This window comes from Hyperoodon ampullatus (genome assembly GCF_949752795.1).
Source record: "Hyperoodon ampullatus genome assembly, chromosome: 18".
NCBI lineage: Eukaryota > Metazoa > Chordata > Mammalia > Artiodactyla > Ziphiidae > Hyperoodon > Hyperoodon ampullatus.
The window spans coordinates 36,816,150-36,831,118 of NC_136931.1; the positions used below are offsets into that span (position 1 = coordinate 36,816,150).

General features: G+C 36.1%; 1 protein-coding gene across 2 annotated transcripts in view; it reads right to left on the reverse strand.

The window, feature by feature from the left end:
* Positions 1–8,588: 8,588 nt before the first annotated feature.
* The window catches only part of PHKB (phosphorylase kinase regulatory subunit beta), a gene marked incomplete at its 5' end in the record, with an annotated part of 202,564 nt that continues 196,183 nt past the window's right edge, over positions 8,589–14,969 (reverse strand). For both annotated transcript variants that reach the window (XM_079724408.1, XM_079724409.1), the window contains 3 exons: positions 8,589–9,354; positions 10,007–10,147; positions 12,152–12,259. In XM_079724408.1, coding sequence (XP_079580534.1) covers positions 9,217–9,354; positions 10,007–10,147; positions 12,152–12,259 — 387 coding nt within the window. In that variant the 3' untranslated portion in view covers positions 8,589–9,216. The remainder of the gene's footprint in view (positions 9,355–10,006; positions 10,148–12,151; positions 12,260–14,969) is intronic.

Genomic DNA, 14,969 nt, shown 5'->3' on the forward strand with positions numbered 1-14,969 from the left:
TTTCTGCTTGAATTCATCCTGCTTCTTTTCAGCCCAGAGTCGTGCATGAAGTTGACCAGAAGAAAAACTTGATTGCACTGCCAAACTTCTAGGTCATAAGTTGTACTTTCATAATTTGAAATATCTCCATCAACAAACAACTGAATCTGAAGAGCTAGAAATCCATGTTGCATGAAGGATTTCTGATTATAGCACCCACTTTCAGGCTCAGAAAACAAACACTTCTCTGAATGATCCAAACCCCTTCTGAACCGATCATCTCTACTGGTGGCTCAGCTGGTATTTGAACCAAAAATGTCACTTAAACCTACTTCTGTAGTTCACTATACTGACAGCACAAGATGGGAGAGCTAATTATCCACCTCGCATTGTATTTCTCTACCAAATGCAGGAAGATGGCACTTGATGGTGAGTGACTGATGTTATTGAGTTTCTTCATTCTCATTCTACCGTGGGCTCAAAAGAAGAGTAAGATGCACTCACGCTGTGAACTTTCGTGCTTATTTGGTACCCTTCAGTGCGTTCTACAAGATGGAACTGGGACCTGCTTTTCTATCAGATGGATATGCCTCAGGTAATCTTTTTGAAGCAAGAAGGAGGATAGCCAGGTTGCAGAGTAAATGTTTCTCTTGGAGCAGCAGGGGTTCCAGCTCCCTCATTTAGGGAAACTGCTCCCTTGGGGTCCCACTGTGCTGTTCTTAAGATGCATCACAGAGGAACCGATGCTGTTGCAAAGTAGGCATATGGGCTATGGGACAGCAGGAGAGTCCCTAACCGTACCCCAGACTTCTCAAATCTTCAAAAATAGATGAGCTTGTTTCTTCATGAAGTATCTTTAAACCAGTCATGTAACAATGTTAATATGTATCAAAAATTTAAATTTTCCATTTAAACTTCTTCTGCATATGTGAAATAATTATTTCATTGTTCTGAGTGCTAATATTGTGAACTGGAATCTGACTGTTCAGACACTATTTGTGGGGCCTTGGATAAGACACTTAAACTCTGTTCCTCAGTTTCCTCATAATGTAAAAGGAGGATACCAATAGTTCCTACCTCGTAAGGTAGAGCTAATATACATAAAGCACTAAGCCCAGTGCCTAGGATAAGTGCTCAGTAAATGTAAGCTATTATTAGACTCCTTTATTACTCCATTAAGCTAACAAGTAGTATAGCTATGTAATGTTTTCTTCAAAAAACCACCTTTTTGATTTATTGTTTTTGTTTTTGAATTAATTTGTTTCACTTTATCATTTTCTTTCTTGTGCTTTCCTTATGCTTTATTTAAAAATTTATGGCAATGAATATTTAATTCATTTATTTCCATTCTATCTCGTCTAGTACTATGTTTAAAAATATGAATTTTTATCTGAATGTGGTTTTAGCCTTCTTATATGTAGTAATTTGATTCTAGTATAGATATTCTGAAATTTCAATTTTGGTTTCAATTTAGAAAGGAATTTCAAAATTTCCAAGGGCCTGGCTTTTTTCTTTTCTATTTCGGTTATGAAACTAGGGTTTTTGTTTGTTTGTTTGTTTGGTTGGTTTTTTCCCTTTTGCTTTACATAAAAGAATGCAGTCATTGCTATTTCTAATTTTGAACTGCTTGGAGGCTATCTTTGGCAACCCAAATTTGGTCAACTTCAAAATGTTTTAGGGGAACTAGAAGGTGTAATCTCAGTTGTTTGGATATGGAATTAAATATTTATGTATTAGTGATTATACTATTCTCATGCTATCATTATTTGTCTGTAGATTTAATTTGTCTACGTTTTTGTTTCTCCTTGCATTTTCAGACACTTGCTTTATGTATCTTGATACTTACACTGGTTAAACAATTCTTTGTGTTACATTCTTTCTGTCCAAATAACTGGGATAGTTTCTATCTCTGGACAGAACACTGGCTCAGTAGTCAACAACGGCTGTTGTAGTAAGCAGAGTGTGTTGGGGAGGTGGGGACGGGCAGAGACTGCTGCACAGTTAGAAAGAGATTGAAGCAGTTTGGCTGCCACATTCGCTGTAGTCATTGTCATCCCAGCCCACAGGAATGGGGAAGGAGCACGGAGGGGCAAGCAGGGAGGTTTATGGGTCAGGCCTATAAATGGCACTCATTAGTTTTGCTCACATCCCATTGGAGAACATTCCCGTGAAGTCACAAGGCCACACTCAACTGTGAGAGAGAATAGACTGTATGGCAAATCTGAGCAGCCATATGCCAAGCTATAATTGTTACTATGCAAGTGAAGAATAGATTTTGATGGACAGCTAGCAACTTCTACCATGATGCTGTGTTCTGTTTTGTACATTGAATTAGGCCACTCTATTCTAGTTATGGATTTAATGCTTTTGTAAAATTTTAATTCAATGCTGTCTGATAGTAAAGAAGATAGTTGCAGTTATAGTGGATCTATCATTATTCTTTTGTTTTCTATCTTGTGCTATATGGTCAATTTTCTAAACACCACCCCCCCACCTTCTGGTAATTTAAAATTACTTTTGTATTTCAAATGGTAAACTTTAAAAACTTTATTTCTTGATTTATTAACTTTAAAAAAATGAAGTGAATATTGACACCTTACTGTGAAAGACAAGGGAATTAGCTCACTCATACTTCCTTCTCAGCCCCCACTGAGTTTTGTCAGCAAGCTCTAGGATTTTTGTCCCAGTCCATTAGTTATATTATTTTAAATTGTGAAGTTTTTCTTTCAAGTCATCTTTACATTCTCCTCTGTAAATACAAATTGCATTGTTAATTTTATATTTTAATGGATTAATTCTTATGTTTTTAATGTATCAAGTTTTCTCCATTACTATACTCTTCACATTGATCCCCTTGATTGACTGGATTTAGTCAAATATTATTTTCAAGAAAGGTTCATGGTTGTTACGATTCCTGAGTTATTGCCTATTTAAGAATTCTTCATTTGCCTTTATAATTGGCTGGGAAAAAACTTATGTCACACTTTTTGTGTGACATTGAACTGGTGTGGAGAAATTCAGCCCTACCTGATGGGATTTTTTTGATCTGAACTTCTCCAAGATGTTTCAGTGTTGCTCATTCTGTATCAATTTTTTTCTGAAACAAGATGTGTCCTCTTTATCTTTTAGTTATTCCTTATTTAGGGAAAACTTTATCATATCTTTGAATTTTTTTTTTCCTGTGCCAATCATAGCCTTCTCTACCTACAGATACTAATTCTAGGTTGGATCAATCTTGTCTGTTTCTTTGCTTTTCCATTTGCATTCACTGTGGTTATCTCTCTGATTTGCCAATCTCTCAGATGAAAAAATCAAAATGCCCACTCCTAGTAGCTATTCCCTTCCTTGGGGAGCATGACTGTGGCAGTCATGTGGTTTGCACACTGCACAAAGGTGCCCAGTTGAGAGCGTAACAGGGGGCTGAAATCCAGTTTATGCTAGGCTCTCTGAGCTATGTATCCTACGCTAGTATGGGTCTGTATCTACTCAGAGAAAGGATCTTTTTCTTTGCACAAAGGTACTAAACCTTGTGCCCACAGGGCCGAGTGTGCTCAGAAAGGGTGCCTTCTTCTAATTCACACAGCTGTCAAGTGGGCTGGCAATAGTCCTGCTGGAGAATAATGTGGGACAGTGTTATGTGTGGTGGGGGAAGAACTTCCATCCTGGAAGGACATTTTCTGTTTCTTTTCCCGTAGATGCTGATTCAACTCACATCTGATTCCCTCCAAACGCATTAGGTTTTTCATAATTTATCTACTGACCTTGTCTTCACCCTGTACAGCTTCTGGGAGGCCAGAGGATAGGAGCCAGATACAAATTCCTATGGGTCTTTTGTCTTCCTGCTGCTATTCAGAGTTTACGGTATGAGGTTGTACTGCTTCCCTAGTTTGAATGCTGCTGACGTTGTTTTGCCGATCTTTTCTCCCTCGTTTTCCATTCATGTTTTTAGTTTCCGAGATATAGTGCTTTTATGAATCCGGCTGCATACTACCATACTTCCAGACTCCCCTTGATTTAAGGGGAGTCTCTCTGTGCTGTTATAACTATGTTTTCACATTGTGTAGATTCTTCTACTTTTACATACCATGTATTTAATATGCATGCTCATGAAGTACTTTTATCTGAACCTTTATCTTTAGAGTTCTGGTGAAAAGTTAAATTTATTCAGGTATTCTATAAATGTTGTTTGGTATCCGTAAGGCACTGCAAGCTTATCACATATTGGAGATGACATAAAGATGATCCCACACTCTGATTTTTTAAAACTGAAATATGACTTTTTCAGACTTAAATAAAATTGAAGGAAATCTGGAAAACACCATGCTTCTTAAAATGATGTTCTGGAAATGTAGCTGAATTGGACATTCAGTGCGGAGTTTCCTAGACATTGCTTGTACAATAAACTTACACAGTGAATCTGCTGTTGTGATAGAGGAAGCTTTAAATTAGATTTAAGTCTTGTCATGCCTGGATAAATGTGCTAATATTTTCAGTCAGTCTCTAGTACAGCTGTTAAAACATTTTGGCTCTGTAGGCCAAATGAGGCTTCTAAAATTCATGAGTTCTGTGTTCTAATTCTTCTTATTTTTTTCTTTCCTAATTAGAAAACAGACATTGGCTTCTGTAGAGGGAATATCAAGATTTGTTGATCCCAAAATATCTTTCAGAACAACAAATTTTGAATTTCATCAAAACACAAACTCGATACATACGTCACAGATTCTGAATGCCTTCAGTAGTGGAAAACTTCAGAATTCTGCATATGTAACATTTAAGCAGGAAGCTAAAACTCATATATGCATTTGCAAATGATGTTTGATTTCAGCTAAGACAGTGGCCGATTCCTGGCAACTCTGCTCAGCTAATCGGACTTTTTAATTCTTAAAAATATAACATAGTTCCTTTTCCTCCATATTTCAGCAAATATTAAATATTTCAAGTTTTTTTTTTTCTTTATTTCCAGTTCCTAGCTATGAACTGTCAGTCCTCAATTCTCTCCATGGGTCTCATGTTTAAGTTTTTTTCATGCTTGTTTTATAAACTAGCTGCTTCATTATCTTTTCATAAACTCTCTTAATATATCAAGTCAAGTATTATCTCCTTTGTCATCCCTCTCCTTAAGATGTTCTTGACCATCAACAAAATGAAAAGACAACTTACTGAATGGGAGAAAAGTATTTTCAAATCATATATCTGATAAGGGACTAATACCCAAAATATATAAAAACTCATACAAAACAAAATTCAATTAAAAAATGGGCAGAAGATCTGAATAGATATTTTCCCAAGGAAGACATAAAGATGACCAACAGGTACATGAAAAGATGCTGAACATCACCAATCATCAGGAAAATGCAAATCAAAACCACTATGAGAAATTATCTCACACTTGTCAGAATGACTATTATATAAAAAAAGAAATAACAAGTATTGGTGAGTGTGTGGAGAAAAAGGGACCCTAATGCACTGTTGGTGGGAATGTAAATTGGTGCAGCCACTGTGGAAAACAGAATGGAAGTTTCTCAAAAAATTAAAAATAGAACCATCATACAATTCAACAATTCCACTTCCGTGTACTTACCCAAAGAAAATGAAAATACTAACTTGAAAAAATATCTGCACCCTCATATTCACTGCAGCATTATTTTCAGTAGCCAAGATATGCAAACAACTTAAGTGTCTATTGATGGATGAATGGATAAAGAAATATTCCACTATATATTAGCCAGAAAAGAATGAAATCTTGCCATTTGCAACAACATGGATGGAACTCGAGGGCATTATGTTAAGTGAAAAAAGTCGGACAGAGAAAGAAAAAGACAAATACCGTATGACCTCTCTTACAGGTGGAATCTAAAAATAAGCAAGATCATAAATACAGAGAACAGATTGATGGTTGCCAGAGGTAAGGGGCTGGGGGTGAGAGAAATGGGTGAAAGGGGTCAAAAGGTAAAAAGAAAAAAATAAACAAATATGATGCATTACTGAGCAACAACAACAACAAAAACAAAAAAAGAAGAGAAAGCAGCATTTGTTTTTTTTCTGGACACACAAACCTAAAAGCAGGATGGAAGTAACCAAATTATCAATTTCAATTCAAGTTACTTTCCTCTTTAACCATAATATTACAAGAAAACTTACACTGAAATATAAGCCATATTTTAAGTAATGTCCATGCTCATATTTTACCTGTTCTCTGAATTTGCATATGGGGGTGGGGAGAAAAGAAAAGAATACAGTGAAAAAACCATCTATATTACTCTAAGCCATTTTGTGCATAGTGAAATTGTTTTTTCTTCCCAAGAAAATGTAAAGTCATTTCTTTTTCTTAACACACATTCCAGATATTTTAAATGGATATTTCCTCAAAGAGCTGCAAAATTCACAAAGGAGTTCCTTGAAGTATTTTCACTATTGTAAATAAGCAAACAAAGAAAGGCAAATCTATATATGTATGTGTGTGTTTTTGAAGAAAAAATTAAATATATGTATAAATACAAATTCAACATACATACACATATAAATAGGAATTGAATCTATGTAAATACATTTAATATATGCACGTTATGTGCATATTAATTTTCCCCACTGAAATATTATTTATTATTGCTGTTTTTTTAAGGAGTTCAGATTATTTCATGCAAATCTAATTAATCTTCAGTACTTTTTCAAGGTGAATAATAAAGCACCATTAGCTGCATTTTTTTTATGTTAAGGATAAAGAGAATTAAATATAACAACAGAACAAGCTCTTTTTCTGTCACTCAAAAAAGATGCATTTTTATATAGCAAACATACAGAGTTCACAAATAATACAATGTGATAGATACATTTGTTGCGTGTGTGTGTACGTGTAATTGGCTCTCTGTATTCATGGGTTCTGCATCCACAATTTCAACCAATCATGGATCGAAAATATTCAGAGAAATAAATTTCAGAGAGTTCCAAAAAGCAAAGCTTGAATTTGCAGCGCATTGTCAACAATTTACACAGCGTTTACATTGTATTAGGAATTGTAAGTAATCTAGAGATGATTTAACGTGTACAGGAGGATGTATGTAGGTCATGTAAATACTATGCCATTTTATATAAAGACCTTGAGCATCCATGGATTTTGATATCCATGGGGAGTCCCAGAACCAATTTCCTGTGGGCACTGAGAAAAGACTGTACAGTTTGACTGACTTTAGTACTCAAATGCATCCACATTGCCAAATATAAATTGTTCTAGCTCTTTCAAATTATTGATCATTAGAGACAAAGAAATTACTTCAGTGATACCACTTTTATTTCCTATTATTTATGTTACTACTGGAATTTTCTTCAGAGCCAGATTCATGCTCTGAGTCAAAGGGAAAACTCAAATTGACTGACTAGTGAGGAATTCTCAGTGGGCAATGAGCGCTTACAGCATTTATCTGAAGGCTTGCAAAAGTGGTTTGTAATCCAGTAAGATCATGGTTCTGGACAGAAACCAGTGATTGGTTTGGAATCAAAGATAGTGCAATCAGATAAGATAGCATTAGGCCAGAACTCCTGAAGAAGCAAGGAGAACTCCTAAACTAAATCATCCACCATAGCCTGAATCAACTGTTACTGGCTTCTCCCCAGTGGGTTTTACCAGGAAATGTGGCAATCTGAGACTACAATCACATTAGAGGGAAGAAAAATCAGTCTGGGGTAGACTAGTGAGAAGTACACAGATTCTGTAATGACATACAGAAATCTGAATTCTTTTCATATTACAAGTGGAGGAATTCATTACATAATCTGGACCATAGTATTCTTACCTGTAAAACTGGGATAACAATTTCTATTTCATATGATCAGTATGCAAATTTGATATTATAATTCATGTGAAACACTTAATACATAACAGGTTCTGAATAGATGTTATTTTTCTCCTTGATTTCCGAAAAAAAAAAAAAGTTCTATTTGGTCAGATTTTTACCTCATTTTTCTCAGTTTTGCCAACTGCACACATATGATTTCTTATGCAGGATCTAGGCAGTGTACCTCAAAGTTATGAGGAATGTGCCTGACTCTTCAGATTTTTTCATGTGCTCCTGCATCCATTTATTTGATATCAGTTTGACTTGTCACTGAAGCTACTTTGTCCTTTCTTTCTTAGATCCTTTCAAGACTCTACAAATGGGCTGCATTTTCTGTGACAAGTTTGACTTCTCAGGTGAAACTCAATAATAAGACTGGTCAGAAAAATGACTCTCTTTGGGGCCAAGGCTCAAATTAATGGGCTTCACTGTAATATTCAGTAAGGAAATAAATTCATAAAATTTAAATGTTTAATCTACTTTATATTTTTATTAATATTTGCTTAAGTAAATTTGGTAACAAAATATGTGTAATTGTAGGTACCATAGATTCTCTTCCATTTCATCTCCTTATCAATTAAATGAAAATATTCAGGAGTAATAAACTTGATACTGTGAGTAATGGGAACAAAGAATGTGTCCAGATATATTCATTAACTCAGAAATAAAATTTAATGATTTTTAATTTTTTTTTTATGAGTACAAACTAGGTTAACAGTCCACACTTCTGAATAATCTTACTTAAATTCTGTTTTTAGTAAGAGCACAAAGAAAATATTTAATCAGGCATAGATTTATTATTTTAGTTCAACCACTACAGTTAGCACAAATACAAAACCACAATCATGTTTACAAGGCAAAAATTGTATAATAGCTCTGTATACTAAAATATTATCAATAATGCAGTTTGAGAATCAAAATATCAGCTGGCTGATTTTGCTTTTATGATGCATACTGGTATCCTTTTCTAGCATTATAATGCCACTTAAAAAAATTTACCATTCTTTCAATATATTTTCATTCCTAGTACACATAATTAGTTCGAAAATTCATTTAATTGGCAGTAAGGTGGGAATTTAGTCCAAAGTGCAAAGACTCATTTTGATGAGCTGTGTAATCATAAAACATGCAGTGAACTTTCAATTCATAAACAATTACTATTGTTCAGTAAAGATTATTATTGTAGTGGGCATAATCATGGAACTTATTTTCACTTGATTATAAGCAGTTCTTACCATCAGATTGCTTATGGCATGCAAGAGGTCCAATAACTCTGCCAAGGGTGTGGCAACCACTCATCAGCACGATCAGCCCACACATTCATGGTTGCCTTGATTAAGCTTCAACAAAAACTTAACACACTTCTGGAAAACCTGCCTCAACAGAGTCTCTAACACCTTCCTCACTAGCTAACCCGACATGGGTCATCATTGCTTGGCTTGACTTCTCCTTCCAGCAGCAAATTCATCACGACCTTTGTCAAATAGCTGCATGTTCCTCTTTTTCCCAGGGGGGGAGTATTGTAAAAGGAAGTCATGTCATCCTACAAAGGAAAACAATAAGCAAGTTGTTTGATTTTTTTGTTGGTAAAGAGTTGACAGGCAAAGTCAGTGTCAGCCTAGAGGGAAAAATAAATTCACAGAAATATTTCCTCATGGAAAAGATGAGCTTCTTGAGTTTTTCTTTTATTTTCCTGAGGTGTCTTCTCAGCATATAAAACAAAGACAGACATTTTTAGTATTCTCCTCTTTGCTGATAATTTTTATTTACTTAGGGAGCCCTTTTACTGACAAGCATAAAATATTAAACAGAGAGCCTGTAAGGGACTATATTAGGTAGTACACAGCACCAGTGTAGCCTATTACTCATTCCCATCCTCCCCAGAATTTAATTTTATAGCCTTCTGGAACCTATGGCTCTTTTCTGGTAAAACACATTTTAACTGCTAACTATAAAAAGGAAAATTGATCTCTTCTTAGATTTCTTTTTAGTTAGAACTTCATAGCTGAATTGACTAGTAATTAACTAAAAAGTAACACTAATTCCTTAAATAAATCAGACCTCCCTCTGCCTCTCAAGTACTCTATTTAGTACTCCGTAAATCTGTTTCATAAGTTAAGTGATAAGAGATTAGGGATATTTTGAAGAATTGAGACAAAAAAGCAATTCTACAAAAAGCTATTTTGTCTACTTACTTGTTTTTCAACTTCTTTTAGTCGACTCTCATCTTTTTGAAATTCATGAAATGCTTCTTTCACCAGTTTGTCTAGATCTACTTTGTCTTGAAATTCTAGCTCAGGGTTTCTTTCCAGTACAATGGATACAACCATTAGTAACTAGAAAAGACAGACACATTGAAAGCCAATGATATGAACCATAAAAGCAACACAGTCTGGATATGTTTTCATTCTTTACTCAGACTGACGTACGGTCCTCATATTCCACAGTGTGTTCTGTACAATGATAGGCTTTAGGATCATCCAGGATGGAATCTTCCTAATCTTGCAAATTAGTAGCATGAGTTCTGTTTGGAAACCTCACTTTTTTTTTCATTTTATGTATCTCTGTAGCTGTATGGAAATGTTTTTTAGCTACTTAAATAAAACTAATAACTTAGAAAAATGACTTTTCTAATCCTGTCAACAGTACATGGTGCCCTATTCACCCAAAGTGTCTGAACTCTTTCTGATCTTCAGGCCTTAATCCTTGGTGGCAAGACACCAAAACAGTGTCCAGTAGAGCACAGGCTGCCTCGGAAGAGGTGGTAGACAACAAAGCCAGAGAACGCAGTTCAGTGGAGATTCTGGATCTAGGCTCAGGATCAAATGACTTGGGAGTCTAGCACCCCAAAATGAGTATAATTCTGTGACATCATAGTATTTTTCAGGGGACAGTTATGTTTTAAACAATATACTTTGACTCTTTATGACATGAGTATTATTTGGTTTGTATAAGCTATCTTAGTTTAAGGCATCATCCTATTGTTTGGCTACCCTATACATTTATCTAAGTAGTAATGTTCATTTTATATGACAAACTGTAATATGCAAAGATTGTATCTGAGTATACAATGCTTGGTAAAGACTTTCTCATGATGATTATGGCTCCTAAGTTGGACATGGAACAGGAAAAAGACCTCATAATTCCCAACTTGGGAATCTTTCTGAATGTATTTTATTGAAATGCTTCCCAAACAGAACCAGAAAGAACCAAAGGAAACAGAAAAATCCAGGGGTCACAATGTGGGAGACCTTGGGGCAGGGCTTTAGTCAAAAGAATTCGAAGTTTTGCTCAAGTACTAAATGTAGATTTCTTCTGCAAAGAGAATGACTTTATTTAAAGACAACTATGGGCTCAAGATACCAAAAGGTTAACAGCACAAGGAAGGCATTCACCCTTCTAAAAACCCCATCTTTTCTTGACCCAGTCTCTGCCTCACTCCCACATGCTATGACGCTGACTGGCTGATATTCTTTCCCAAATCCTGGCACATCAGAGATAAGGTTGAATCTCACTTAGCTGACCGTAGCTCCAGATATGCTGGATTTTAGGAGGTGCCACATCCAGTTCAGCACTCACTGAGAGCTTCTGTATCAATAAGACATATTACCCACCCTCAAGAAACACAAAGTCTGATGGAGACATTCCCAGAGAAACAGACAAAGTGAGGATGAGCTATACATTATATCATTCATTTGAGGGATTCTCTATGTATTTTTTTCCCTTTTTCTTTACTTATTTATTTATTCTCTATGTATTTGATATAATGTTTTAAAATGGCAAAAAAGCATGTGTACACATGCGCATGCACGTGTGTACATTAGCATTTAACTTTATATGGAGCAATAATGATACACAAAATTACATGACTTCTCTGTTCATGGAGAGATGTCTAAAAAGGTGTCCCTCAAAATAATAGTGGCAATCTATTGTTAGTGGATACAGAGACATTTTTGGCTTTCTTTTCTATAATTTTCTGAACTATTGAAATTTTCTACAATAGTCATGAGTTATTTCTGTAAACAGGAAAAAAAAAAAGACAAATAGAAAAAGGTCACACTTCCTCTCTTTCATGGTATTGTTGATGCACTTACTGTGGGGGTGAGTGTATAGCTGAGAAAGTTGGGCAGTTAGCCTTTCCACCCTGATGGATTTAAGATGTTTGAATTGTTCATGTGCTTCAACTTGGGTCAAGGATGGCCATCTTCTCCAGGACTCAACTGGAGATTTGGGTTAGGTGAGGAGTGGAATTCCTGGTCTCTTGGGCAGTTTCCTTATACTAGTTTTCAGGGAACAGATAGAAAGTACTTCTTCAGCAATCTACATTTTAAAATACAAACCTCCACAACTATCTGTCTGTATTTTGGCTGGTCAATATTTCCCAACATGTCTTCAACAAGGAGAGAGAAATTCATCTCATACATGGTCATATCTGACAGGGTTGGTTGCTGAAAGAAATAACTCAATATTAATATGCTGCATTGTTATATCCTGATTCCCACTTAATAGGAAAATTTCATTTTCTAGTCAATAATCTTTTTCAACTTCTACAAAACCTTAGAGAGCATTTTCAGCTATATGACTGGATTTTATATATGTCAAATTACTGAAGCCAACCAGCTGACTATTGTGATAAATTAAACCTCCTGTTTTTAGTAGTTATCTTCACTATATTAATGTTCTTAGGGAAAAGGGACTATATTAGAAAACCACTTCAATACACAAACGGAACAGCCAAAAATTGAGACAACAAATAAGAGTACATATTGTTTTCAGAATTAACACAAGAAGTTATGCTTGCTGTCAGACTTCAGCATGTAAGTCACCTGCTATTAAATTAATATCATTTCTGTGGCAGGTCCTTTCTGAGCTGGCAGCATGCAAATGCATAAAAATAAGTGAAACAATATTATGTGCAGAGAAAAGCAAAACAAAAAAAATTGTTCTCTACTCTACTCTTTCTATTTCATTTAAGACAAGAGTATTGCAAAATCTTCCATTCACATTCCACAAACCAAATGAAAGCAGAAAATAAACTCAAATCTGAACCATATCTGGACATGGTAGATAATCTTCAAAGGATGGAAGGAAAGGCTCTAAATGTTAGGCTTATATGGTGGAAAGCAGATGGAGTCCCCAGAATTATTACCAGAGATGCAGAGATGATGAGTCATACTTATTTGCTTTTACCTCAGTGATGATTTACAGTGAACTTAATCACAGCCTCAGAACAATGTCTACCTACGTACTACTCAAAATGGGACCCAACAGAAATGTTTCCTTTCAATCAAATGACAGCAGTGTTATCCTGCTTGGTATAATAATGCCTCAGTCCTATATTCAGTATGGCCCATCTATTGTATTCTATATTCAATACAATCCAACATAATGTTAATGTTTACAGGTAGTACCTAATTTGGGGAAAATGAAGCTGGTTGTTCAACAGGGTACAGGCGTACCTTGTTTTATCGTGCTTCACTTTACTGCACTTTGCAGATTTTTTTTTTTTTACAAATTGAAGGTTTGTGGCAACCCTGTGTTGTTATATGACGGTTACCAATTTTTAGCAATAAAGTACTTTTTTTTTTTTTTTGTGGTACGTGGGCCTCTCACTATTGTGTCCTGTACCCCTGCGGGGCACAGGCTCCGGACGCGCAGGCTCAGTGGCCATGGCTCACGGGCCCAGCTGCTCCGCGGCACGTGGGATCTTCCCGGAGCGGGGCACGAACCCGTGTCCCCTGCATCAGCAGGCGGACTCTCAACCATTGCGCCACCAGGGAAGCCCAATAAAGTACTTTTTAATTAAGGTACATACATTGTTTTTTTAGACATAATGCTATTGCACACTTAGTAGACTACAGTATAGTGTAAACATAATTTTTATATGCACTGGAAAACCAGAAAATTTTATATAATTTGCTTTATTGCAATCGTCTGGAACCAAACCTGCAATATTTGAGATATGCCTGTAATTATAACTGTTTAGATGTCTAGCAATGAGACTAATGGGGTTACAGAAGAAAAGGAAGAACTTTTCATGGGTTCACATCAATTTCCTTTTAATATATCTCATTTGAAAAGTCAACCTAGCTAGTATGCAATACAATAGTTAAACCTAGAGAAGAGACATCAAGGCTGCCTTATTTTCCAATCTCTGAAAGAAGTGGCAACTGTAGCAGAGAAGTTAAGAGAAAAGGCTCAGAAGTCAAATTGCCGGGGAAGGGGGTTGCACTCTGGGTCAGCTACTTCCTAGATGTGTGACCTTGGAAAAACCACTTAGCTGTGCTTTAGTTTCCTCATCTGTCAAACAGTAACAATAAAGTACCTACCTCAAAAGCCTGTTGTGAGGATTAAAGGAGCACTTAGAAAAGTGTCTGGCATATAAAAATCCTTAACATGTAGTTGTTGTTAGCAAGGAGAAAGTACTAAATGTAAGTGGCCCAGGGAATTAGACAATTAAAAGAATATCTGGTAGGTATTAGCGGGCATTGGGAAAGAAGCTAACGAAACATTGCCAGAGTCCACTGTACACGGACACAAGGCCTAGCAGAAGAAGCAGGACACGAACAGTAGAGGCCAGTTCCCCACCCAAAGGAGACAGAGCTGCTCCATACAATGGTCACAGAGCATCTGGGAAAGGGCTGGAGCACCTATACTGGCAGCCGACAAGAACCACTCAACAGTTTGTTAATAGCATAAAGAATCCTTTTAAAAAGTTCTTATTCATTTTTGAAAATAAATAATAGATTCACAAAGTTCAAATTCTGAAAGGTTAAAAAGGGTTTTCAGTGAAAAGCTGCTCTGTCCCCCCAGACCACAGTTCCTTTTCCCAAAGGCAAAGACTAGAACGCTACCAATTTCTTGTGGATCCTTTCAGAAGTACCCTATGTACATATAAACAAAATGAATATGGGTGTGTGTATTTAAGAATATTTTATTCTCACAGATATAGAGATCAAACTAGTAGTTGCCAGTGGGGTGAGGGAAGAGGAGAGGGGCAAGATAGGGGTAAGGGACTACGAGGTACAAACTATGTATAAAATAAATAAGCTACAAGTATATACTATATAGCAGTGGTCCCCAACCTTTTTGGCACCAGGGACCGGTTTCATGGAAGACAATTTTTCTACGGAGCGGGGTGGGGGTGGGAGGGGATGG